This window comes from Selaginella moellendorffii, unplaced genomic scaffold, assembly GCF_000143415.4.
Source record: "Selaginella moellendorffii unplaced genomic scaffold, v1.0 SELMOscaffold_245, whole genome shotgun sequence".
Lineage (NCBI taxonomy): Eukaryota > Viridiplantae > Streptophyta > Lycopodiopsida > Selaginellales > Selaginellaceae > Selaginella > Selaginella moellendorffii.
Window position 1 is genome coordinate 1 of NW_003314504.1, and position 21,604 is coordinate 21,604.

General features: G+C 47.3%; 9 protein-coding genes across 11 annotated transcripts; 2 read left to right on the top strand and 7 right to left on the bottom strand.

The window, feature by feature from the left end:
- Positions 1-937: 937 nt before the first annotated feature.
- On the top strand, positions 938-1,941 carry LOC112343863 (40S ribosomal protein S5-like). The gene is made up of 5 exons (XM_024667913.1): positions 938-1,071; positions 1,134-1,252; positions 1,323-1,466; positions 1,531-1,734; positions 1,806-1,941. Exons 1-5 carry the CDS (start codon positions 985-987, stop codon positions 1,858-1,860), a joined length of 609 nt encoding a protein of 202 aa, XP_024523681.1. The 5' UTR covers positions 938-984; the 3' UTR covers positions 1,861-1,941.
- Positions 1,874-3,716, bottom strand: LOC9648500 (fructose-1,6-bisphosphatase, cytosolic). The gene is made up of 12 exons (XM_024667911.1): positions 3,407-3,716; positions 3,296-3,343; positions 3,160-3,234; positions 3,041-3,102; positions 2,922-2,988; positions 2,760-2,873; positions 2,624-2,710; positions 2,471-2,541; positions 2,356-2,421; positions 2,210-2,296; positions 2,079-2,154; positions 1,874-2,028 (listed from the first exon to the last, which is right to left on the bottom strand). The coding sequence occupies exons 1-12, from the start codon at positions 3,563-3,565 to the stop codon at positions 1,921-1,923; spliced, it is 1,020 nt and encodes a 339-aa protein (XP_024523679.1). The 5' UTR covers positions 3,566-3,716; the 3' UTR covers positions 1,874-1,920.
- Positions 3,717-3,809: 93 nt separating this feature from the next.
- Positions 3,810-5,025, bottom strand: LOC112343862 (heterogeneous nuclear ribonucleoprotein A3-like). The gene is made up of 3 exons (XM_024667912.1): positions 4,921-5,025; positions 4,163-4,840; positions 3,810-4,101 (listed from the first exon to the last, which is right to left on the bottom strand). The coding sequence occupies exons 2-3, from the start codon at positions 4,826-4,828 to the stop codon at positions 3,955-3,957; spliced, it is 813 nt and encodes a 270-aa protein (XP_024523680.1). The 5' UTR covers positions 4,829-4,840; positions 4,921-5,025; the 3' UTR covers positions 3,810-3,954.
- Positions 5,026-5,635: 610 nt separating this feature from the next.
- On the bottom strand, positions 5,636-6,995 carry LOC9648499 (ATP-dependent RNA helicase A). Of its 2 annotated transcripts, XM_024667917.1 has the most exons (4): positions 6,877-6,995; positions 6,400-6,796; positions 6,074-6,369; positions 5,636-6,011 (listed from the first exon to the last, which is right to left on the bottom strand). In XM_024667917.1, exons 2-4 carry the CDS (start codon positions 6,782-6,784, stop codon positions 5,811-5,813), a joined length of 882 nt encoding a protein of 293 aa, XP_024523685.1. In that variant the 5' UTR covers positions 6,785-6,796; positions 6,877-6,995; the 3' UTR covers positions 5,636-5,810. The 2 variants fall into 2 exon arrangements, with proteins under 2 accessions (XP_024523685.1, XP_024523684.1); XM_024667916.1 differs by having other exon boundaries at positions 6,074-6,796.
- A 14-nt stretch (positions 6,996-7,009) lies between these two features.
- On the bottom strand, positions 7,010-8,691 carry LOC9648495 (peroxisomal sarcosine oxidase). Its single transcript, XM_002994334.2, has 2 exons — positions 7,475-8,691; positions 7,010-7,295 (listed from the first exon to the last, which is right to left on the bottom strand). The coding sequence occupies exons 1-2, from the start codon at positions 8,689-8,691 to the stop codon at positions 7,010-7,012; spliced, it is 1,503 nt and encodes a 500-aa protein (XP_002994380.2).
- A 1,187-nt stretch (positions 8,692-9,878) lies between these two features.
- On the bottom strand, positions 9,879-11,929 carry LOC9648496. The gene is made up of 10 exons (XM_024667920.1): positions 11,818-11,929; positions 11,569-11,748; positions 11,415-11,513; positions 11,289-11,366; positions 11,146-11,238; positions 10,984-11,082; positions 10,856-10,927; positions 10,609-10,770; positions 10,431-10,532; positions 9,879-10,364 (listed from the first exon to the last, which is right to left on the bottom strand). Exons 1-10 carry the CDS (start codon positions 11,887-11,889, stop codon positions 10,125-10,127), a joined length of 1,197 nt encoding a protein of 398 aa, XP_024523688.1. The 5' UTR covers positions 11,890-11,929; the 3' UTR covers positions 9,879-10,124.
- A 331-nt stretch (positions 11,930-12,260) lies between these two features.
- On the top strand, positions 12,261-13,782 carry LOC9648497. The gene is made up of 3 exons (XM_002994331.2): positions 12,261-12,774; positions 12,852-12,897; positions 12,980-13,782. The coding sequence occupies exons 1-3, from the start codon at positions 12,488-12,490 to the stop codon at positions 13,247-13,249; spliced, it is 603 nt and encodes a 200-aa protein (XP_002994377.2). The 5' UTR covers positions 12,261-12,487; the 3' UTR covers positions 13,250-13,782.
- On the bottom strand, positions 13,740-15,999 carry LOC112343864 (pentatricopeptide repeat-containing protein At5g16860-like). Its single transcript, XM_024667915.1, has 2 exons — positions 15,895-15,999; positions 13,740-15,844 (listed from the first exon to the last, which is right to left on the bottom strand). The coding sequence occupies exons 1-2, from the start codon at positions 15,970-15,972 to the stop codon at positions 13,928-13,930; spliced, it is 1,995 nt and encodes a 664-aa protein (XP_024523683.1). The 5' UTR covers positions 15,973-15,999; the 3' UTR covers positions 13,740-13,927.
- A 4,053-nt stretch (positions 16,000-20,052) lies between these two features.
- On the bottom strand, positions 20,053-21,580 carry LOC9648498 (PRKR-interacting protein 1 homolog). Of its 2 annotated transcripts, none has more exons than XM_024667919.1 (4): positions 21,325-21,580; positions 20,988-21,267; positions 20,660-20,928; positions 20,053-20,562 (listed from the first exon to the last, which is right to left on the bottom strand). In XM_024667919.1, exons 1-2 carry the CDS (start codon positions 21,562-21,564, stop codon positions 20,992-20,994), a joined length of 516 nt encoding a protein of 171 aa, XP_024523687.1. In that variant the 5' UTR covers positions 21,565-21,580; the 3' UTR covers positions 20,053-20,562; positions 20,660-20,928; positions 20,988-20,991. The 2 variants fall into 2 exon arrangements, with proteins under 2 accessions (XP_024523687.1, XP_024523686.1); XM_024667918.1 differs by having other exon boundaries at positions 20,660-20,933.
- Positions 21,581-21,604: the final 24 nt, after the last annotated feature.

The following is a 21,604-nucleotide window of genomic DNA, read 5'->3' on the forward strand; positions in this document are numbered from 1 at the left end:
CAGCTCCCAACACCTGTGAGCTGCTCTATCCTGTTGCTAGTACCTTTGACGACTCTGATACACTCCTCGTCGTCGTAGAGCACGGGCTTCATGCTGCTCCGGTGCTTCTTCTTGGAGAAGAACATCCTTCTTCCTTGAGACCCTGGAGGAATTCCCCAAAGACTGAGTATCATTTTTGCTGCTGCTAGGCCTCCTCTGAGAAAGAAAAAGCTTACCTCACAGAGCCGAGAGATCTCGCGACGCCCAGTCGCGCTCCTGGGTCAAATTTGACGATGGCCGGCTCTCACAAGTTCCAAAGCCGTGTCTTTGACGTTTTCTCCCGCTGACAAAGCAATCCGAGAGAGCCGCGCAAAACGACGATCATCGCTCTCCCTGATCCACCCTTAGCTCCCAATTTTTAGCCCCTCTCTCCACACCTGGAATCTGGATCGAAAGAAAGGGAAGAAAGGGAGGAGCACTCGCGCGAAAGTGAAAGGCCGCGGGAATATCAGCGTCCCAGCGGCAATGAGCGCACGAATCTAGATCTGACCCTCTTGCGTCGTGCAAGCAGGCGACCAAAAAAAGAGAGAGAGTGAGAGAGAGAGAAGAAAAAGAAATCGTCCCTAGCACTGGAGCACGCCTCTTGCATCCGGCGATGGAATCTCCCTAGAATTGAGGATCTCTAGCGCTGCTACAGTGCCGCGGTCTTAACCTAAGCTCGCTCGAAAGATGCTTAATGGAATTTCCGTGAAAGCGATGGCCGCGCTTCCGGCGAGCAATGCAGGAGGTCGCGATGGCTTTCCCGAGGATCGCCAATGCCTCCTTAACGCAGCCAACGCGCTTGGACAAGAATGCCGCCATAGACCACGAAGAACACAGCGTAACGGGAAAAACGAAGGAAAAAAAAATTGTATTTCTTTTTTCCTGCTGGGCCTTGGAATCGAACACAGGACCGCTCGAAGGAATTTTAGGGTTCTTGGGTTTTGTAGGGTTTAGCGGGACAACATGGCGGCGCCGGTAGTCGAGAAGCCCAAGCCGGCTGGCCTCGCCGATGTGAAGCTCTTCAATGCCTGGACGTACGAGGAGATCGAGGTACGCGCGCGCCGATCGATTGATCGATTGATCCCGAGAGCGGGATTTCGTTTCCATTCCAGGTGCACGATATTTCGCTCGAAGACTACATTTCGGCTAAGCGTGCTACGTATGTTCCACACACCGCTGGGCGCTACTCCAAGAAAAGATTCAGGAAGGCGCAGTGTCCAATTGTCGAGAGGTGTGCGATCAAAATCTCCTTTTTCGCTGTCGAGCTCTTGTGAAAATTCCTTTTTTGTGTTCCTTTCCAGGCTTACAAACTCTTTGATGATGCACGGAAGGAACAACGGAAAAAAGCTGATGGCTGGTCGCATTGTGAAGCATGCAATGGAGATCATTCACTTGCTCACGGACGCCAACCCGATCCAAATTATTGTCGATGCTATCATCAACAGGTATAGAGGTTCAAGTGAGCAGGATTCCAGGACAGTTTTGGATTTTCTCTCTTTCTCTTTGCAGTGGTCCTCGCGAAGATGCTACCCGTATTGGTTCCGCTGGTGTTATCAGGCGTCAGGCTGTGGATATCTCCCCTTTGAGGCGTGTCAATCAGGCGATTTACTTGCTCACCACTGGAGCTCGCGAGAGTGCTTTCCGTAACATCAAGACCATCGCCGAGTGCCTTGCTGACGAGCTGATGAATGCTGCAAAGGGATCGTCCAACAGGTACTTCCTACATTGTTCTAGCTCATGCTTTGAAAGAAACTAAGAGCCCCTTCTGTGCTTGTTTGCATCAGCTATGCGATCAAAAAGAAGGACGAGATCGAACGTGTTGCCAAGGCAAATCGTTGAAGAGAATTTTTTCCACCACAGGTTTATTGTTTTGACTTCGCTTGAGATTGAATCAATAGTTTAAGCGATGGTTGCACTGTACAGCTTTTTTATCTCCTCTACGTCGTCGTAGCTCCCCAAGAAAATTGGAGACCTCTCGTGGAGGTGTTTGGGGACTAGATCGAGTGCCTAGGAACATAGATTTTAGAACAAACGGGAGTTAAAAAGCTAAATTTTACCCGCTCTTTCCCTGTGAAAGCCTGACCCCCGGCTTGCTCAACGAGATAGGACATTGGAAACACCTCATAGAGAACTCTGGTAAAAAAAGAGTGAGTTAAAAAAAAAATTCCGGGGAAGCGTTCTTTCTCACCGTAATTTTCCAAAGGGGCTCTTTTTGTCAGCTGGGTACATGAAAATTCCACCGTACAAAAGTGTGCGATGGACATCAGCTACCATACTAAAGATCAAATATTCTTAAAAACTGAGAATTCGATATAAAATTTAGAGTAATCTTGCCTGCCAATGTATCTGAGCGACTTTGGTGACGAGTCATCTTTGGGGAACTTTGCATTCTCCACATATCTGTCATAAATCAAAATCTTACTTTTTAAAAAGAAAACACTAAACTTACAATCTAGTGGGCTCGTCCCAGTTCTTTGCATTGCCCTCATTCACGGAATAAATTTTTCCCTTCTTTGGTATCTGCAAAGAAAAAATCATCAATCTTGGGCATCTCACAATCATCCATTGTAATAATGAAAGGAATCATCTTTTACGAACTTACCTTAATGTCAGGATGTGTCAATATAAATTCTCCCAGGGATGGATCGAGAGTAAACCCATTCACGCCCGATCCAGTAGAAAACACGAGCTAAGAGAAGAACAAAGCATTAAACTTTATAAGTTTGTGAAGTTCTTACCGTGCATGAGCTACCGTACATGCAATACCCAGCCGCGACCATTTCACTCCCAGGCTTGAGAACATCATCGTTGCTGCCTGCGTTGTCATGATCCAGTAGAAAAATCCCGAAAATCTGCAGCAAAACCTGGTTTTGACGATCAATCTAGTGGAAAGGGCTTACAGTTCCAATCGAGACACCACAGTCGATGTTAGACGAGCCATCCAGAGGATCAAAAACCACACAGTATCTAAGATCAGTCGAGAAAAGAATTAGCGACGTTTGAGTTATAGTTTACTTACTTGCCACGGTGAGATGCCTCCACAAAGATCGCCTCCTCCAGCTCCTCGGACACAAGAACATTCTAAGCAAAACAAAGAGCAAATCCTTAGAAAGTAGGCAAGCATGGATTTTTACTCACAGTTCTTCCACTGCTGCTAAGCGCCTTGACGAAAACATCGTTTGACAACACATCCAGCTTCTTCTGTTCTTCACCCTGTACAGGAAAATGTACGGAAAACCTTGCAATCGAATCGAAGTTTCCAATTCCAACTCACCTGGACATTGGTTTCTCCTGCAAGGCCAATCAACTTGGCCAATCCAGCCTGAAACAAAAAAGGAAAAAGATTCCCAGATTGCAATCGCTAGGAAGAAATCTGTTCGCCCACCTTGTTCACTGCCGAGCACACGAACTTACATCCGAGAACAATGTGACTGAGCAAAATGGTGAGATCGCCGCGAGCCTCGGGATGCTTGCTCTGCTCGTTGAGCACGAACCGAGTGATTGTCATGAGATCGGTGCGCTGGGCATCAGCTTGATGATCCATGCCTCCAAGCTCCAATCCAGAAAAACCCAAAAATTTCCAATCCCAAAACCAAGAGAGGAAAAAAAAGAAAAACTACACGAACCTCACGAGTTCGTCAAACAAGCATCACACACCTATTTTGCCGCCCGGATATACCATCCACGTGGCGTCTCGTGGTTGCCAAGTGTGAAACAAAGCTCTTATCTGCGTTTTCTCTCCAGAAATATTGGAGCGAAACAAAAGCTTGGTCACAAGGCCATCATGATTCCACCATAGCTTTGATCTTCCACTTATTTTAAAAACCATACAAATCGCTAACTATATAGTGATCTTTGATCTTTATCATCGTTCTTTCCACAAAGTGGTGGTGATTCTGGAAAGCAAAAGAGCCACTTTCGGTGCTTGATCTCTTAATTAAAAAAGTGGTGCCTCTTCTTCTTGTCTCCTTGTTCTTGATCCTCCAGTTCTCCGTCCTTGCTTTCCTCCTTCTCGCGGTCCTCGTAAATCGCATACCCGCCAGATCCAGCCTCGGTTTTGTTCCTTGCTCCGGCTTCATACTGAAAGAACAAACATTGATCCAGAAAAAGAAGAAAAAATTCAATTTTTTTTTGTTCTTACCATGCCTCCCGCACTGCCAAGGCTCGCCTTGGCATCGTCCAGTCTCCCCTTCACGTCTTCCTGCATTTTCGAGCTTGTGTAGTCACTGTCATCCATCGACTCGTTGTCCTTTCGGACACCATATCCGGAGCTTCGATCGTAATCGCCATCCTCTTGTTTCTTACTCCGCCCACCATAGCCATCTCCTTGAGTGTAGTCTTCCTCCTCCGGTTTCTTCGTTCGGTCACCATAGCTGTAGTCGTCGCTCTTCGTTCCATAACCTCCAACGTCATCGCTCTTCTTTCCATAGCCTCCAAATTCATCGCTCTTTTTTTCCGAATCGGTGCTGAACTCGTCGGAGGTTTTCCCGTAGCCTCCACCGCTGTAATCGTCGGATTTCTTGCCATATCCACTGGAGTAGTCATCGGATTTTCTCCCGTAGCCTTCACCTTCGTTGTCGTAGTCGTCAGATTTCTTGCTGTAGCCGTCGGACTTTCTGCCGCCATAACCACCACCTCCACTGCCGTAGTCGTCAGATTTGGCCTTGTATCCATCCTCATTGTCGTCGTAGTTGGAAGAATTCTTGCTCCTTCCTCCTCCATAGCCGCCGCTATAGTTGTCCTCCCCTGTGGCTACGCCCTCGGTGTTGGAATCGTCGTAGTTACTCCTCCTTCCCGTGTAAGACATTGTCGCGAAACGCTGCGAAATTACCACAAGAATGGATGTAAGTTGAGGACTGTAGATCAGAGAATGCAAGCGAAAGAAATGCTTCAACTCACCAGAGAAACTTTCGAAACTTTCGAGAGAACTATGCAAGAACTTTTCCTGGCCGATATATCCGTGAGAAGCTCGAGGGCGTCGTTTTATACTGATAGATTTGCCCGCGGATCGACGAGTAAACTCCTACAGCCGGTTCCCACACACAGAGCAACCGACACCTGCAAGTTCCAGCAAGCATATCTCCACGAAATGTATACGCATATACCACCCGCGCGATAAAAGCTTTACGATGTCTCTCTCGTGCTCGTGAAGGCCACCAAACGGAGTAGTGATTTTCTTAAAGGGGCCCGGCGATGACCAATTCATCCACATTCATGCATGGTAAATCTCCACCGACGCATCCATCTGGGATTATTTTTCGCGTAGAATATAGATCATACTCTGCACGAACGATACCAAACTTCCGCAATGGGGTCGAGTTTATCATCCCTGAGCTTTATCGTCCCTGAGTTTACTGTGCTGGACAAAGATTCTTACCCAAAATCTTGAGTAGAAAGGATTCACCCTCTACACAGGAAACCTTGGCAATCGAATCAATTCCAACAAGATTGCACCCTCTCCTGCGAGGCCAATCCAGCGTGAAAACAAGGAAAAGATTCGTCGCTAGGAAGAAATTTCTTCACCAGCCTTGTTTACTGCCGCGCACACGACTCCAAATTCCAACCCGAAACACCAAAAGAAATCCACGTGTTGCCAAGTGAACTCTTATCTGTGTTTTCTCTCCAGAAATATTGGAGCGAACCATCTTGATCTTCCATTTATTCTCATAGCATATAAACCAAAACCATAGTCCTTTTTCTTTGACCTTTATCGCCTTCTTTCTACAAAGTGGTGTGATAGCTCCCTGGAAAGCGAAATATGTCCCAGAGCTTGAAATCGTGGAGATCTCTTAGCTAAACCAGTGCTTCTTCTTTGTGACTCCTTCTTCTTGATCCTCCAGTTCTTCCACGCCGTCCTTGCGTTCCTCCTTCTCGTGGTGCTCGTAAATCGCGTACCCGCCAGATCCAGTCGCCACAGCAGCAGCAATGCCGGCCTCGGTTTTGTGCCTTATTCCATGCTCGGGATCCACTTTGGCCTCGTGAGCTTCATACTGAAAGAACAAACCATTGACCATCTTCAAGAACAAGAAGAAGAAAAGCGTTTTCCTCTTACCGCGGCATAAGCTCCAGCAACCACTCCTCCAACAATGCCAATTCTCTCGTGCCTCCTGTGCTCCTTGACGTCGTCCTCGGCATCGTCCAGTTTCTCCTTCACCGAGAACTCTTCTTCTTCCTGGTTTTTCCTTGTATAGTCACTCTCATCGTCCTTTCGGACACCATATCCGGAACCTTGATCGTAATTGCCATCCTCTTGTTTCTTACTCCGCCCACCATAGCCATCTCCTTGAGTGTAGTCTTCCTCCTCCGGTTTCTTCGTTCGGTCACCATAGCTGCTCTTCTTTCCATAGCCTCCAAATTCATCGTTCTTCTCTCCGTAGCCTCCAAATTCATTGCTCTTCTTTTCCGAATCATAGTTCTCGGTGCTGAACTCGTCGGAGGTTTTCCCGTAGCCTCCACCGCTGTAATCGTCGGATTTCTTGCCATATCCACTGGAGTAGTCATCGGATTTTCTCCCGTAGCCTTCACCTTCGTTGTCGTAGTCGCCAGATTTCTTGCTGTAGCCGTCGGACTTTCTCCCGCCATAGCCACCACCTCCACTGCCGTAGTCGTCGGATTTGGCCTTGTATCCACCCTCATTGTCGTCGTAGCCGGAAGAATTCCTGCTCCTTCCTCCTCCATAGCCGCCGCTGTAGTTGTCCTCCCCGGTGGCTACGCCCTCGGTGTTGGAATCCTCGTAGTTTCTCCTCCTTCCCTCGTAAGACATTGTCGCGAAACGCTGAGCAAATCCCACAAGAATGTATGTAAGTTGACGACTGTAGATCAGAGAAATCAAGCAAAAGAAATGCTTCAACTCACCAGAGAAACTTTCGAGAGAGCTTTAGAAGAACACTGGAAGAACTTTACGAAGGAACAGATAAGTTATCCGTGAGAAGCTCGAGAGCGTCGCTTTATTCTGATGGATTTGCCCGCGGATCGACGAGTAAACTCCCTATAGCCGGTTCCCAGAGCGTCGGCGGCCCACAGAGCAACCGACACCTGCCAGTTCCCAGCAAGCATATCTCCACGAGATGTATGCGCATATACCACCATCTCTGTTGCACGACTTCGCCGATAAAAGCTTTGCAATGTCTCTCTCGAGCTCGTGAAGGCCACCAAACGGAGTGGTGACTTTTTTAAAGGGGCCCGGCGATGACCACATTCGTGCATGGTAAATCTCCACCGACGCATCCATCTCGGGATTTTTTTCGCGTAGAATATACTTAGAATGATCATGACTGCACGAACGATACCAGGGAATTAAACTTTCGCAATGAGTTATATTGTCACTTTACTTGATCACTGGACAAAGATTCTCCCGCTCGCTAGTAACACCTTGGCTAGAAAGAATGCTCGATCACTTTATATCCGATCCTGTAGAGCAGACCTTTAAGAGCTTCAAGTTGAGGACTCGCACACTGCTCGGAAGAGCGACGAGTCGAGCTGATCGTAGGACCACTCGCCGTTGCACACCAGCGAGCTCGCCATCTTTCCAATCTCGTCAGAGGACTTTGCCGAGGCTCCACAGCCGAAAGCCGCGAGGAACACCTCGTCCGAGAGCTTGTCCATGTAAGGATAGTTGCGGGCCGCGTAGGAGACGACGCACGGCTTCGTCTTCACGCTCTTCACTCTCAGCCCCGGAACAAGCTCCCGCAGCAGCACCTCGAGCAGAGCATCTGTCTCGACTTTGCAGCCTGCGCCGCGGAACCACTCGAGAAACTCTTCCTCCGTGGAGACGATCTTGGGCTGCCAAGTAGTGCCTCCAATCTTGACGTATGTTCTCCCGTCTGGATACTGGATCGGAGGACATCCATACACGGAATGAAGCACCGGGTTGGACTTGAGCCGCCATATGAAGCACGGCATTCCATCCAGCCTCTTCACTTCATCGCCATCGATCTCCGCTAGCACCACTGACACGGCTCTGATCTTCACCGCGAGCTGCAAGCTTTTCGGCAGAAGAAAGTTTGTGTAGGCTCCAGTGCAAATCAAGACTCTGGCAGCTAGAAAACTCGTCCCTCGTCTGGTTGAGATCTTCACACCACCACCCTCTCCAAGTCGCTCGATGCTCGTCACGGTTTCCTGGACGAGCCGGATCCCATTTTCTCTGGCGATGGCGAGCTGAGCTCTCACCATCTCTCTCGGGTTCACGTAGCCAGCACCACCGTTCTCGACCACCGCAACATCCTCGTCTCCAAATCCAAAGTAAGGAAACCGAGAGCGTGCATCGTCCGCCACCTCCGCCTCGGCACCATTTTGGAGGCCAACCTCAAGTGATCTTGCCAGGCTATCCCCAGCACCACCGAAAAATGGAGAGACTCTGAGAAACCCGACGCGTCCGTGAAAAGAAATGCCGCTCTTGGCCTCTACTTCTGGATAGTTGGAAATGGATTTGGCCGCGAGGTGAGACCAGACGGCATCAGGATCCACAACTCGAGTGATGCGTCCCTGGTCGTAGTGAGACGAGAAAACCGTGGGAAAACTACAATTGGAGCCAGTACCTGGAGTGCTCTCGGCCTCGCCAATACCGATTATGGTGCTCGGATCCGGCGAAGAGATGGAGAGATGACGACACGCTGCCGATCCGATACAGCCCAAGCCCACAACTGCGATAGAGTAGTGCTTGGCCGCCATATCCAGCATTATTAGATTAGGGCACATTTAAAAAATTTCATATTGTTTAGCTGGAGGCATATTCTCTAATGTCGAGAAACTCAAGGAAATAGAAATAGAAAAAAAAAAAAGAAAAGAAGGAAATTGAAATAGAAGCACTAATTTAGTGGAAAAAAGTTAGCAAAGTTTAACAAGTTAGTATAATAGGTTATGGGTAATTTAAAAGTTTAAAAAGTTAATTTAATAGTCATTATTTGGAGCAAAAAAAACCCATCAAAATTACCCAACGATACATATAAAAATCGAATGTTGATTTGGAACTTCATTAGACTGTAAACGCGGTTGAGATCTTGAATAAAGGATGATCCAATTCAACTTCAAATTTTCTCCAACTTAGTTCAACTCTTGACTTTTTCCACCAAAGACTTTTGTAGCAAACTAGTGTAATTAACATTGAATTGGACTTCCCAACCCATATTGACCATACAATCCATTGATAATCATGTGGCATTTTAGTTTTATCTTTTTTGCTATGGCATATGCAAATACTTCAAGAGTGATTCTGCTTCTCTATTAAAGCTCAAGGATTTGGTGGATGATCAATTTGGATCTCTTACAAATTGGAGTTCAACTAGAGAAATCTGCCAGTGGGAAGGTGTAATTTGTTCTAGAAATGGTTGCCTTCAGTTTTCAGGCTCAGCTCTCACTTCCATCATACCAAACATGCCTTCCCTTCGCAAACTTCATGTTTTTGACAGCACTTTTAAAGATCAAAACTTCTCCAGCATAAGTCCATGCTTGCTAGAAGCTATAGATATATCATGAAGTTCTTAAACAATCAAGTTGGTGGAGAGCTTTTCCATGGATTTTTTCCTGTGATTGGAATTAAGCTGGCGGTTTTGGATCTTTCATCTAACCAACTAACTGGCAATTTATCTACTGTGTTCTTTATGAGATGCAAGGGCCTTAAATCTCTATAACTGTCCAATAATTGGCCTATAATGACGATTTAATAGGCCTCAGACTGGACCACAACTTGCTATCAGGGAAAATTCCAGCTGAGCTCGGGGAGTTTAGGAGAATGGTGATTTTAGATCTCTCACAGAACAAGTTCCAAAAAGAGAACCACAAACTTTCTTGCTGCTCTCTTTTCTGAGCACTTTAAACCTTTCATTCAACAACTTATGGGGGCAGATACCACAAGGTGGTCAACTCCAGCCTCTTAGATAAAAAATTTAGGAGGGAAACATACACTTATGTGGGCTTCCATGCAATCACACAAAAGTTCCCAGTGATTTCCACAGGAATGTAAAAGGTGGCGGAGTTGGGTTCCCCATGTTCGTATTTGGATTTGGCTTTGTTGTGAGCTGCGCAGTGGCCATATCTGTATGATCAAGAGAGACAGTTATTACGAGCGAGTCTTTACACTCTCCGGTTACGCTTGGATCGATCGATCACGCCAAGCTCATGGAAATGGACGCAGCGTGAGCACGTAAGACGCCGTTTACTTGCTCGATCGCAGCGCGAAGCCTCGCTTGCTTGGCCCACTCCATCACCAAACTTTGAGCTTCCGTGCCCTCCACACTCTGCTCCAAAGCCACCGCTGCCTCCACTAGTTTGCCGTCTTTCATCAAGGTCTCCACTTGATCAAGCACGGATTCAATGCCCCCATCGTCAGGGTTGTCTTCTTTCACCTGTCCAACTCCAGTGTGTGAAAAAGAGAGGAAAGACCAAACGCAAAAGTAGATAGAAAAACATACCTTGAGATTCGAAGCACCGCGAGCAATCAAATGTGACACTGCTCCACCTCCAGTGGAAGGAATGAGAATCAGCTCACGGAGCTTTGGCTTCGACTCCACAAACTACAAAAATAGGAATGTAAACGTAAAAAGTAAGCCATAAGGGGTCAGAAAGGAGAGATTTCTTTTATATACGTACACTGTTTTGAAGCTGTAAAGGTGTTGACGACCCTCCTTTGAGGGCCTCCTCCGGTAACGAGGAAATGGCAGCATCGATCAAAGAATCTCCTCCTCGCAAGAATTCCACCTCCTTCTCTAGAGGCTCTCCATTGAGCATGGCGTTCTCAAACGCAAACACACCCTGTGACATCCATCTATACTCAACTAGTGGCAAAATAAGGGAGTAAAAAAACAGAACCGAGGGCTGAGGAGGGTTGATTTCATACCATTACCATAGCAAGCTTCCTCAGTATATAGCTCTTTTCCAAGTCGCTACCGCTGAGGCCTAAAGCCTCTACCTGAAAACTCAAACAAAGTCAAGTTGTGACTTCCTCCTTTGGAAGAAAAGTATCACCTGGCGTTTGAGCTCTGTAATTTCATTCACAAGACGAAGTTTATCCTTGCCAGCTTCCTCACTTTGTTTGGATTTCGCGTTGGCACTAGCCTCTTCTTTCTATGCCCACCAACGGACGGAGGATGAGCACAAAAAGAAAAAGAAAAAGCTATCGACACCAACCAGAGTTTTGATCTCCTCTTGCAGCTTTGACGCAATCATGTCGGCTTGAGACTTCAATTCTGACGCGTGCTTGGCTGTTTCATTCTCAAGCTCCTGTAACACACTGTAATTCTGGCTGGTGAAAAACGAAGAAAGAGCAATACCTTTTCCAGTTGCTTGGCACGAGCTTCACTGTCCGATGCCTTTGTTTGAGCTTCTTTTAATTCTTGCTCATACTTTGCCTGAAAACCATTGTGAGCAGCTACAGCTTGAAAGGCCAGAGATCGTACCTCGATCTGCTTCAAGTGATCCTCGTAGGCCTTCTCCACCTCGGCCTTCACATCCCTTGGAGCCTCCTCCTCGTGTGCCCTTGGTTCGTGTTTGGTAGCCTAGAAAAGCATCACTCATGCTTAGAAGAAGCAGCAAACAGAGAAGACTTCCTACCAATGCTCGCTGCTCCTGGGAAAAGTCATAGTATTCCTTCGCGACTGTGGCTCCCATCAAACAAATCGATCCCAGGAGGAACTTGTCGATGCCATCCAGCGGCTTCTTGGGCATGAAAGACGCAGTAGACAAATGCCGCGCGGCCCGGAATGGATTGGATGAGCTCCTCAGTCCGATCGGCTACACAATCAAGAATTCCATCCCTGTCAACGCAGCCCCGATGGATCGACCAGTAATCCATCCACATACCAGGAATTGTTGCGCGTTGCCGCCGCCGACGATCGCTGCTCGCCTCCAGCCGCGCGCGACGAGAGCGCTCATCGCAAACTAGGGTAGCCTGCGACCTGGCATAGCTAAAATAGGGCAAGCACACCTTCGTCTGTTTCATGTGAAAATTTCGCGGTGAAAATTTTCCACCTTACTTGGAAGGGGCAAATTTGTCACAATCTTTGCTTTCCAAGATGGGGGCAGTTACCAGGGAAGTTGCCAACCATCTTGGGCCGTCCATTGGGTCAGATCGACGGACAGCATCAGCCTGCCGTTCAGCCCTTTAGGTCTGGCGGTACGCGGCGCATCGCCGCCGTCCAAGGCGGGAGACCGACGGCCACGATTCGCCCCAGACCTATCCTTACGACCACCGACCGTCGATGGCTTTGGCTGGACGGTCCTGATAAGACGGCCCAAACTGGAAACCGAGGGTTTCCGAGAGTTTAGGGTTTGAGGGCGATCGATCGATCGAATGCCACACGCCGCTCGACGCCGCTTGCGCGGATCTATGCCGCCGTGTTCTTCTCGCGGCCGACGCCTCACATTTTGGTACGCTCCCAGATTTTGATTCCCCCCCTTTCCCCTTCTCTGAGCTCTTGTAAGATTTCCCTCGGAATTTTTCTCCTTTCTCCCCTCTCGCTGCTCCTCCTGTATGTATAGAGTGGTGGAGCTCTCTTTCTCGTGTACAGCCGCTGTAAATACTAGTCCCTCGAAGAGCAAGCTGGATTTCTATACCCCCCGAAGCCTCGGCAATGCCGAGCAAATCCTAGAGAGTTTGGGAGAGATGAACGAGCGGTGGCGCGTCCGGTCGGGGATCCATGTAGATAGCAAAGTCAACGAAGAGTTAGTGTGTCCCAAGCCCAGAAGGCCGGCTACCGTGGTCTCTTGCTTCTCTCCGGAGCCTCTCAAGCCCCATCCTTCCACGCGAATGCACTGCGGGTACGATGGAGGAACTTTCTCTTCTTCTCTTTCGTCTTTGGTGCTAACTCTTCTCTTGTTTTTTCTTTCGTTTCTAGTGACGGGGATGTGGGCTTTGAGATCCTTGACATTTTTCTGAGGAAGGTAAGCGGAGAGTGGTTTGTTCGATCTAGAGAGTTGGGCTTGGTCGCTGACACACAGCTCTTGTTTTGTTTTCCTATGCCAGGCCTCCTCCGGGGAATCATCAAATTTTTGTTGTTCTCCACCATATTTTTGTGGCTCGCCACCGAGCCGAGCAGGCAACCCACTTATACATGATGTACAGTTTACACACCAGCGCAGCAACGCCGCCGCCACCGCGGCCGCGTCTCCTCTGATATGCTCCCAGCAGCAAAAGAGTGTCCGCGAGCCGGCCCGAGCGTCCAAGCCTCCGGTCCGAGTGGAAGGATTCGTTCCATCCGGTCCGGACTCGAGGAGCGTCTCGGCGCTGGCATAGGGGGGGAGCTGCGCGTTATTTTTCCTCTTCGTCCTCAAATTTTCCATCGCCCAAGTTACTACTTCAGGCAAGCTGGTGATTTTGGCAAAGTTCTTTCGTTTTCATCTCTCCTCCTCCATCGTCACAACTCACAAGGAGGTTGTATACTTTTTTCTCTCGTAAGCTGGCGAGAGAGATCTTGCGCTGCTGCTAGCACAGGTGTTTCAACCAAATAAGAACGAGGATCATCGTTCCAGCGAAAGCAAGCACTCTCCTCCGGCAAAGAGCCTCGGATTATCATCGTCATCGTCTCTTTTCTCCATTTGGTTTCGTCGCCCCTCTTCTCTCTTGTACACAAGAAATCTAGTGAGTGCCTCTCCTTCTCCCTTCTCGATTCTCGATCGGTTAAGTCGGTTGAGAGCAAGAAAAAATTTTCCCCTTTCCCCTTCGCTTCTCGGCAGAGCTTTTGTACATATATATTTCAAGCTGATCCCCTTGTAAACTTTTGTAATCTTTGAAATAGTTTTTCCAATCAATCAAAAAGCTTTGGTGTACTTTGAAAAAGAAGGAATTGGTTGGAGGAGGCGCGAAGGATTCGTGTGCGCCGACGCGTCCCGCGTGTGTTGTCTTTGTCGGGAATCATACCTTCCCCCCTTTGACCAGCCTAGTCAAAATTTGACCAAAAAAGTCAAAGAAGCCCTAATTTCTGCTCAAGAACCCTAGAAACCCGTCGTTCTCGTAGCTGTTGGCCATGAGGACGTAGGCCGGGGATCCTCGATCGTCGAGCGCCAGGAGCGCCTCAAACGCGATCTTCCCGACGCGCACATTGCCCCATTTCCTACACGAGCTCAACAGCGACGTCCACAGCCTCACATTGCCCCCGTGCGGCATCTCCTCCACCATCGCCATGGCCTCGCCCAGCTGATTCGCGCGCCCCAGCACATCCACCATGCAGTTGTAGTGCTCCACGCTGGGATCCACCCCGAACCGCGGCGATCGCATCAGCGCAAAGTAGAATCTGGCTCGATCCACGAGGCCCGCGTGGCCGCAGGCCGAGAGGATCGAGAGGAACGTCACTCCATCCGGGCGGACTCCACTGTTCTTGGCGCCCATGTCGTCGAAGAGCTGGAAGCAGCGATCGAAGTCCCCCTGATCGGCGTACCCGGCGATGAGAGCGTTCCAGGCGACGAGATCGCGGCGGGGCATGGAATCAAACACCCGGCGTGCCTCGCCCATGCTGCCACACTTGGCGTAGAAATCCAGCACGCACGTCTCCAGGATCGAGTGCGCGGCCAGATCGTCCCGCGCCGCGATCTCCTCGTGGAGCTTCCGCCCCCGCTCCAGATCCGCCAGCGCTCCACACGCCTTGAGCGCCGCGATGTAAGCGCCCGAGTCGGGCACCAACCCGGCGTCCTCGCGCATCGTACGAAAGAGACGCAGCGCGAGCCCGGCGTCGCCATTTTCGGCATATGCCAGCACCATGGTCGCCCACGTCACCACGTTGCGGTCTACCATGGCGTCGAATATCCGCCGCGCGTCTGCCGCGGTGCCGCACTTGCCGTACATTTCGATGAGCGCGTTGGCCACGAAGACGCTGGACTGGAATCCATCGCCGGCAGCTCGAGCGTGGAGGTAGAAGCCCCTCTCGAGCGCTCCAGCTTTGAAAACTCTGGTGGTTCTTCCAGCGATCTTGAGCTTAGTGCTACCATCTTCAGTCATTCTGGAGCTACCATCGCTGTTATCCTGGATCTCGGTGCTACCATCGTTGTTACCATCTTTGATCTTGGTGCCACCCTCGCTGCTGGTGCTACCATCTACGACTTCTAAGAGCTTTCCATCTTCTCTCGACGCGAAGCTCGCGCAGGCCTTGATCGCAGCGGTGTAGCTCCGACCATCCGGCCGGAATCCCTCACTTTCCATCCGCTGGAAGAGATCCAGCGCCTCCTGACCATCGCCACTCTCGGCGTATCCCATCATCAGCGTGTTCCACGAGATCACGCAGTGGCAGCTTCGATCAAACACCCTCCTCGCGTCGGCCATGCTCGAGCACTTCCCATACATGTCCACCAGCGTATTCGCGACGTAGACGTTGGATTCCAGCCCATAGCAGCACGCCTGCGAGTGTAGAGCCATCCCTCTCTCCAGGAGCTTGCTCTTGACGTTGTCCTCGCCAATCTGGCGATCCTCCTCTTCCAGTGCCAGGATCGCGCAAGCTCGCAGTGCCGCCACGAAAGTCCGGCCATCCGGTCGAAATCCCTCGTCTAGCATCCGCTGGAAGAGCTCGAGCGCGACGCGAGGCTCGCCGCAATCGGCGTAGCCGGCGATGATCGCGTTCCAGGACACCACCGTGGAGGAGCGCGCAGTGGCAGTGATCTCGAAGAGTTGCCGAGCCTCGCCGACGCTACCACACTTGGCGTACATGTCGATCAGGGTGTTCACCACGAAAATATTTGCCATCTCTCGCGAATCACTGAGCTCGCGGTGGATTGTCCGCCCGGCTTCCAGATATCTGGAGCTGCTGCACAGCTTGAGCGCTGCCAGAGTGATTGGCACGCTGGGCGTGGCTCCATCCCTCCTGATTCTCTCATAGATCTTCAACGCATCGGTAGAACTTCCCTGGAAAGAATGGAGTCTTTGGTGATTTCCACTCTAGAATCGCGTATTACCTTCTTCGTTCCTCCTCCCGCGGACTGTGCGCATTCCCTGCTGTGGAGAGCTGGCGATAATCTCGCGAGCAGCAGCATGAGTGGCGCATTCTTCCTCTTCCCCAGCAGAAGATTTTCTAGGGCACAAATATTCGAGTATATTCTAGAACAATAGAATATTTTGCGAACCTAAAAGGATTTTTTTTGTCAGATAGAATAATATTTATGCTGTACTTAAGCATTAATAATTTAAAGTCTTCCCACCACCTTGAATTATGTTTCCTTAATACACATTACATTCCCTTGTGATCACCACCCAGAGACAAGAGCTCGTTCCCATAGGTGATCCCAAAAGCCCTCAACACAATCTCTACCCGGCCGTACCACCTCTCTCGATCCAAGAGCTACATACGGTGTACCAAATGGATCGTTGTACGGCAAGAGGGAATGGAGCATATTCCCCGTGATTGTCCCCTCATATCTGGTCCATCACAAGCAGCTTCACTTGCACCACAACATTTCAATCAGTGTGACTGCCCACTCAATTTACTCGTTGACAAGAACTTTGTGGAGGTTCTAGTTCTCTAAATATTCTATGATCTTTCCAGCAAGCTCTTTCACCTGTTGAGTGGTGCATGTGGACTCCTTAGTGAGATATCATGAGGAGCTTGTGGAAATGCATTGCAAATTTGTAATTACACATGAAGTGAAATATCTCTGGAATTTTTTAAATTTACTTTTGATATTTACAAAGATGGCCTCCTTCACACCTTTCTTCTTGATTTTTAATTTTTAATTTTTTTGTTTTTCATATAATCTGAACTCTATATACTGATAACAAGAATTACAAGTTCTCAAATCAATAGTTTTCTTTTGTGACACACACAACAAGCTTTTTTGAAAGATTAGTGCTAATTTAATGATGTTTAAAGAGATTTCTTAACTCTACCAATCTGAACTCTATGTACTGATCACAAGAATTATAAATTCTCAGATCAATAGTGAAGATTGGTGCTAACTCATAATTTCATCATTTGATGAAGTTTAGAAGGATTTCTTGAGATTTTCCACATTGTGTGAAAAAGGTCTTTTGATCATTACAAGTGGATTTTGTCACAACCTAAAAAACACAATTTAGCTCTACATTATTTCCATATGGCTTTTGACAAAGTTTCAGGAAAAGGTTTAGCACAAGTTTCAGGATTTTTTGTTTGGTGAGATATTCCTTTCTTTCATGATTTTTGGTGCTGTATCCATATTAGAGACTATTAGCTTAATAAAAATATTCTATTACAAATGAGAACTAAGTTATCCTAAAACATCACTTTATTTTAAAATAATTTTTCATAAGCCGCAGCTAAAGTCATTTTACAACAGTCTCAGCTAATCAAAGCAGTTATAGAATTTTATAGCACTTAACCTCTGCAATGTTTGTGTTAGTACTGATGCTTTTCTAGTGAGTTAGCTTTACAAATAGAACCAATGTCATTGTAAAACAACCAAAGCATCTATTATTATTAGCAATCTTGTGCCACCTAGATAACCTTTGTGATGCAATCTGCTGGTGATAAACAGGGCCTATCTCAAAGGAATATACTCCATTCCCTTATATCTGTTGTTGATGAGATGAGGGAATCTATCCTCTATGAGCTTTTGGATCCAGAGTGGTGGTATGGTGTAGTGCAAATTGTGTTGAGGGCTTTTGGGATCATCTATGTAGTGCAGAGGGATGAGCTCCTGTCTTTGGGTTGGCTATGGAATCACTAGAGAATATAATCAGTATTGAGGGACTTGGAAAGTAAAAAAATCAAATATTCTTGCCATACCTTTTTATACTTTTTCTATTTACTTTTTATATTTTTAACTCTTTAACTATAAAAAAGGAAGTGGTTAAAGAGGCATGGCCTACAAACTGAAAGAGATAAACAAAGGACTCAAAGTGGAATAACATTAGAAGCATCCCACCATGAGTGTATGAAGTGTTGACATATTTCGAGCTTGACATATCTAGGGCTGGACACATTGGGGCCTGGAGATGTGAAACCACATACCATATATTTGATCTAATATTTTTATTAGTGGTAAAAACTTAATCAAGGAGAAAAGAAAATCTACATATGATGATCAAGGACACTTAACTTATATTTTCGTTGGATATAACAAGATTTAAAATATGTTATATTAGAACTGACTAACCATAGAGAATAATTTCACAACCTAAGAGAAGAGCCTTGGATTTCCTTCAATTATATATTTCTTCTAAACATGTAACTTCAAAATGGGGCATAGAAGTTTATACATATTTTATATGTAGTGTTAAAGCTTGAAAGCTTATCTGTATAGTAGGCAAGTTTTGCATTTTAGAAAAAATAAACTAATGCCTCTTCTGCAAAGGCAATGTTGTAAACCATTAGCAAACACCTAGCTTTAATTAGTTTTGAACTCTTACCTAGAAGTCAAGTGGATTCTCTAAAATGGGAGTTGAGCAAGCAATACGTACAAATGCATGCTGTTCTGTTCCATATCTTTTGCACATGGGCCCATGTGAGGTTGATTTGGTGCCTAGGTGGCACCCCTTGTAACATCAGACACCTATGTAATTCTAGATGACAAACATGAGAGGTTCAAAATTCCTACTAGAGTGTGTTGCCATTATGCTCATGCTTGTCAATTTTTGCTATATAAGGCTGTGGTTGGGCTTTTGAAAAAACATCGATTCAATATTATTGATGGGGGTTTTTGCTTTGGAATATCATTTATGGGTAGCCGTTTCCGCTCTGTAGATGGAACAAAGCTGGGAAATATTAGGCATAATAGAGCAAGGATTACTACAAGGCAAGGTCAAGGAGGCTTGGCTCGGATCAAGAAATAAAGAAGCTTTGTTAATGCAACAATAGTCCCCATTTTTTATCTGCTCCTAATAAATATCTCAATTCCAAGCCAGCTTAGTCCTTTTTCATCCCTAATATACATAGAGATTGTCACCTTGAAATGGTAAATAAAATTTTTAAGATAATGTATGTCATATCTTTTGCATGGGTCTAGATTTCTCTGATTGTGACGTCAGTTTTTAAGGCTTAGTAGGTTCAAAATTCCCACTAGAATATAATTTACAATATGAAGGCCAGCTCACCTACAAGGAACTTTGTGCTCTTGCATTTAGGGGGAGTAGGAGGTGGAGGTGCGTTGACAAGCACCACACTACCAGCTTCTGAGAGGACTCTAAACTTCAGCTCACAGGAGACATGGATGTGAAGGAGTTGGATGGCCTTGTGGCCACACTCCATCTAGCATTATTATCTCCTTGGATGACAGATCCCTCTTGCTTGAGATTTAAATTGTTTCACTATATCAGTCTTGAGATCTTTCTTGATGTACGCTACCTTGAATATAAATTCTAAACTTTGAATATGTTTAAAAATTCAATACTTGTGTTTTAGCTTGTTGATTTGGGGACAAATGTTAGCCCGAGATTATGTCTAGGAGAGTGGAGTTAAAGTTATGCCACAATTTCCTTTTGCAGGGCAAATGCTTAAAATCAAGGACCATTGTTGAATTTACAAGAATTTTCCCACTTTAACTTGTAGATTGGTTACAAACACAAGTATATATTGATTTATAAATGCTTTGACATGGAATTTTAGTTTTGAAACAGGTTTTACATGGTACTTATTAGAGAAGTATGAGAGTACCATATGATGGGTTCATCCAGCCCTAGTAGGCAAAACCATACCATACAAATTAGCTTTTGTGGGGAACATTGCTACATGAACATTACAACGTCAGAAATGACATTCTAGTTTCTTGAGTCTTTGACATTTGAAGCTTTGCTAAAACTTGGTGGATAGGACAAGTCTTCACCTCAGTGCCTGATGATCAAGCACTGCTAAATGCTGCAGAAGTTGGTGCAACACCACTCCTTCTAGTTGGAGTATCTGCATCTTTGTTGTATGGCCGTGAACAACTACCCCAGAACTGTGAGAAGAATTTCTTCTGCATGGAAATGCAAGTACATTTCAGAATGATTGGTAAAGGTCTGAAATGGAACACTCTACATATGAGCTTACAATGGCTAATATAGCTATTGATGAGCTAGCAAACTTTTAATCTGACTACTTCCGCTGGACATGCCAAGGAATCAAATATTAGTAATATCTATTTACCTTTAATAAACAAGTCTAACTAATTGCTTAGTCTATAAAGCAAAAGCCTTAACTTCCTCAATACACATTACACTCCCTCATGATTCCATAGCCAGCACCCAGAGCCAAGAGCTCGTCCCTCTGCACCTCATACGTGATCCCAAAAGCCCTCAACACAATCTCTACCGCGCCGTACCACCGCTCTCGATCCAAAAGCTCGTAGAAGATAGACTCCCCCATCTCACGCACAGCGTTTACCATATCCCCAAACGGATACACGTTGCTGGAGGAAGGCATGGAGCATATCCCCCCGCGATCTTCCCCCCATATCTGGTTCATCACCAGCAGCTGCACTCGCACCACGACGTTCCCCGTCAGTGTGACCGCCCACGCAATGGGCTCGTTGACGCGAACCTCGCGGAGGTTCAAGGTCCGTACATATTCTAAGATCCTTCCGATGAGCTCTCTCACCTCAGCCACTGTGAGCCTGTTGTAGTAAGCCCTGCGCAGGAAGAGGCCCAGGCGTGGCGGCGGCGCGAGGATCCCCCTGGTGAAGAACACAAGAGATATCGATATCATCAGGAGAAACGCAGAACGTCGATGGAGATGCATTGCGAGCGAGAATGGATCGATTGATCGCTTACCTCTGATTTATATGCGTACGCAAGCCTGTCCATGCTCAGTCCGTCCCAATGTAGACTTTTCTGCTTTCCTTCCATTTTTTATTTCTAGATGTACTATCCTTCGAGGTGGGGCACCAGAAGTTTTTTACCATTGTGCCAGGATCAAGCATCTGGGCATCGATCTTAACAAAGAGAGAAAAATACGAAGGTTAAGTGACAAAGCTCCAACGCTTGCCTGACTTTGAGCTATATATTCAAAGTTCCGCTTTGAGAAGGAAATAAACTACCACCTTTCCTGTCAAGGCAATCCATTAGCGAACAAAGAAACCATAGAAAAATGGGAGCTTACCTTACTACTCGGCCTCTGAGTCGGAGCTGGATTCTCCAGCGTTTGCGCCTTTCGCCTTGTCCGCCTCCTCCACGCCTGGCTCTTTCACCGCCTTGTCCTTCTTTTGCTTCTTCTTTTCTTTCTTCTTTAGCCTCTTTGCCCTCCTCTTGGCCGTTCGCTCCTCGGCCTCTTTGAGCCGGGCTTCGCGACGAATCGCAAACTCCGTCTGCTCCTTCTTCCTCTGATAATCCGCCTCCATCCGCGCCAGGCGATCCTGCTCCCTGCGTCTCATCTGCCGGTACTGCGCAGGCCGAAATATCGATACTCTGGGGCCAAAAACAAAGAAAATCGCGCTTACCTGGTGGAAATCTCCCGAGCCAGACCCAGCGGAGCTCCCAGATGTATTGCTGATGCGCACGGGAACTTGCTCCGTGATCCGCCGGAGCTTAATCTCGAGGTCTTCGTCCTCGGCCGGGACCTCTGGGATCGCCGGCTCCGAGGCTGGGACCAGCGCCTTGCCATCGCCCCTAGTGCTGGCGAGAGTCACTACCTGGGTGTTGCCCTCTGTGTAGGTCTGGGACGTCGTGTACCGCGGCATTTGCCCAAGAACCCTAAAATCCCCAAACGAAAAAAGGTCA

Coding starts and splice junctions, on each gene's coding strand:
- LOC9648499 (XM_024667916.1), bottom strand. CDS start 6,784: ATGTCTTACGAGGGAAGGAGGAGAAACTACGAGGATTCCAACACCGAG. Junction 6,012..6,073: donor TTGCTGGAGCTTATGCCGCG/GTAAGAGGAAAA, acceptor TTGTTCTTTCAG/TATGAAGCTCACGAGGCCAA.
- LOC9648500 (XM_024667911.1), bottom strand. CDS start 3,565: ATGGATCATCAAGCTGATGCCCAGCGCACCGATCTCATGACAATCACT. Junction 3,103..3,159: donor TTAGCAGCAGTGGAAGAACT/GTGAGTAAAAAT, acceptor TGTTTTGCTTAG/AATGTTCTTGTGTCCGAGGA. Junction 2,711..2,759: donor TGTACGGTAGCTCATGCACG/GTAAGAACTTCA, acceptor TTCTTCTCTTAG/CTCGTGTTTTCTACTGGATC.
- LOC9648496 (XM_024667920.1), bottom strand. CDS start 11,889: ATGAGCGCTCTCGTCGCGCGCGGCTGGAGGCGAGCAGCGATCGTCGGC. Junction 11,749..11,817: donor GCAACGCGCAACAATTCCTG/GTATGTGGATGG, acceptor TTGATTGTGTAG/CCGATCGGACTGAGGAGCTC. Junction 11,514..11,568: donor CCCAGGAGCAGCGAGCATTG/GTAGGAAGTCTT, acceptor ATGCTTTTCTAG/GCTACCAAACACGAACCAAG.
- LOC9648498 (XM_024667919.1), bottom strand. CDS start 21,564: ATGCCGCGGTACACGACGTCCCAGACCTACACAGAGGGCAACACCCAG. Junction 21,268..21,324: donor GCTCGGGAGATTTCCACCAG/GTAAGCGCGATT, acceptor CGGCCTGCGCAG/TACCGGCAGATGAGACGCAG.
- LOC9648497 (XM_002994331.2), top strand. CDS start 12,488: ATGTATAGAGTGGTGGAGCTCTCTTTCTCGTGTACAGCCGCTGTAAAT. Junction 12,775..12,851: donor TCCACGCGAATGCACTGCGG/GTACGATGGAGG, acceptor TTTCGTTTCTAG/TGACGGGGATGTGGGCTTTG. Junction 12,898..12,979: donor TTGACATTTTTCTGAGGAAG/GTAAGCGGAGAG, acceptor TTCCTATGCCAG/GCCTCCTCCGGGGAATCATC.
- LOC112343862 (XM_024667912.1), bottom strand. CDS start 4,828: ATGTCTTACACGGGAAGGAGGAGTAACTACGACGATTCCAACACCGAG. Junction 4,102..4,162: donor TTGGCAGTGCGGGAGGCATG/GTAAGAACAAAA, acceptor TTGTTCTTTCAG/TATGAAGCCGGAGCAAGGAA.
- LOC112343863 (XM_024667913.1), top strand. CDS start 985: ATGGCGGCGCCGGTAGTCGAGAAGCCCAAGCCGGCTGGCCTCGCCGAT. Junction 1,253..1,322: donor CAGTGTCCAATTGTCGAGAG/GTGTGCGATCAA, acceptor GTTCCTTTCCAG/GCTTACAAACTCTTTGATGA. Junction 1,467..1,530: donor GTCGATGCTATCATCAACAG/GTATAGAGGTTC, acceptor TTCTCTTTGCAG/TGGTCCTCGCGAAGATGCTA.
- LOC112343864 (XM_024667915.1), bottom strand. CDS start 15,972: ATGCTGCTGCTCGCGAGATTATCGCCAGCTCTCCACAGCAGGGAATGC. Junction 15,845..15,894: donor CGGGAGGAGGAACGAAGAAG/GTAATACGCGAT, acceptor CATTCTTTCCAG/GGAAGTTCTACCGATGCGTT.
- LOC9648495 (XM_002994334.2), bottom strand. CDS start 8,691: ATGGCGGCCAAGCACTACTCTATCGCAGTTGTGGGCTTGGGCTGTATC. Junction 7,296..7,474: donor TCGTCGCTCTTCCGAGCAGT/GTGCGAGTCCTC, acceptor TCGTTCGTGCAG/TCATGATCATTCTAAGTATA.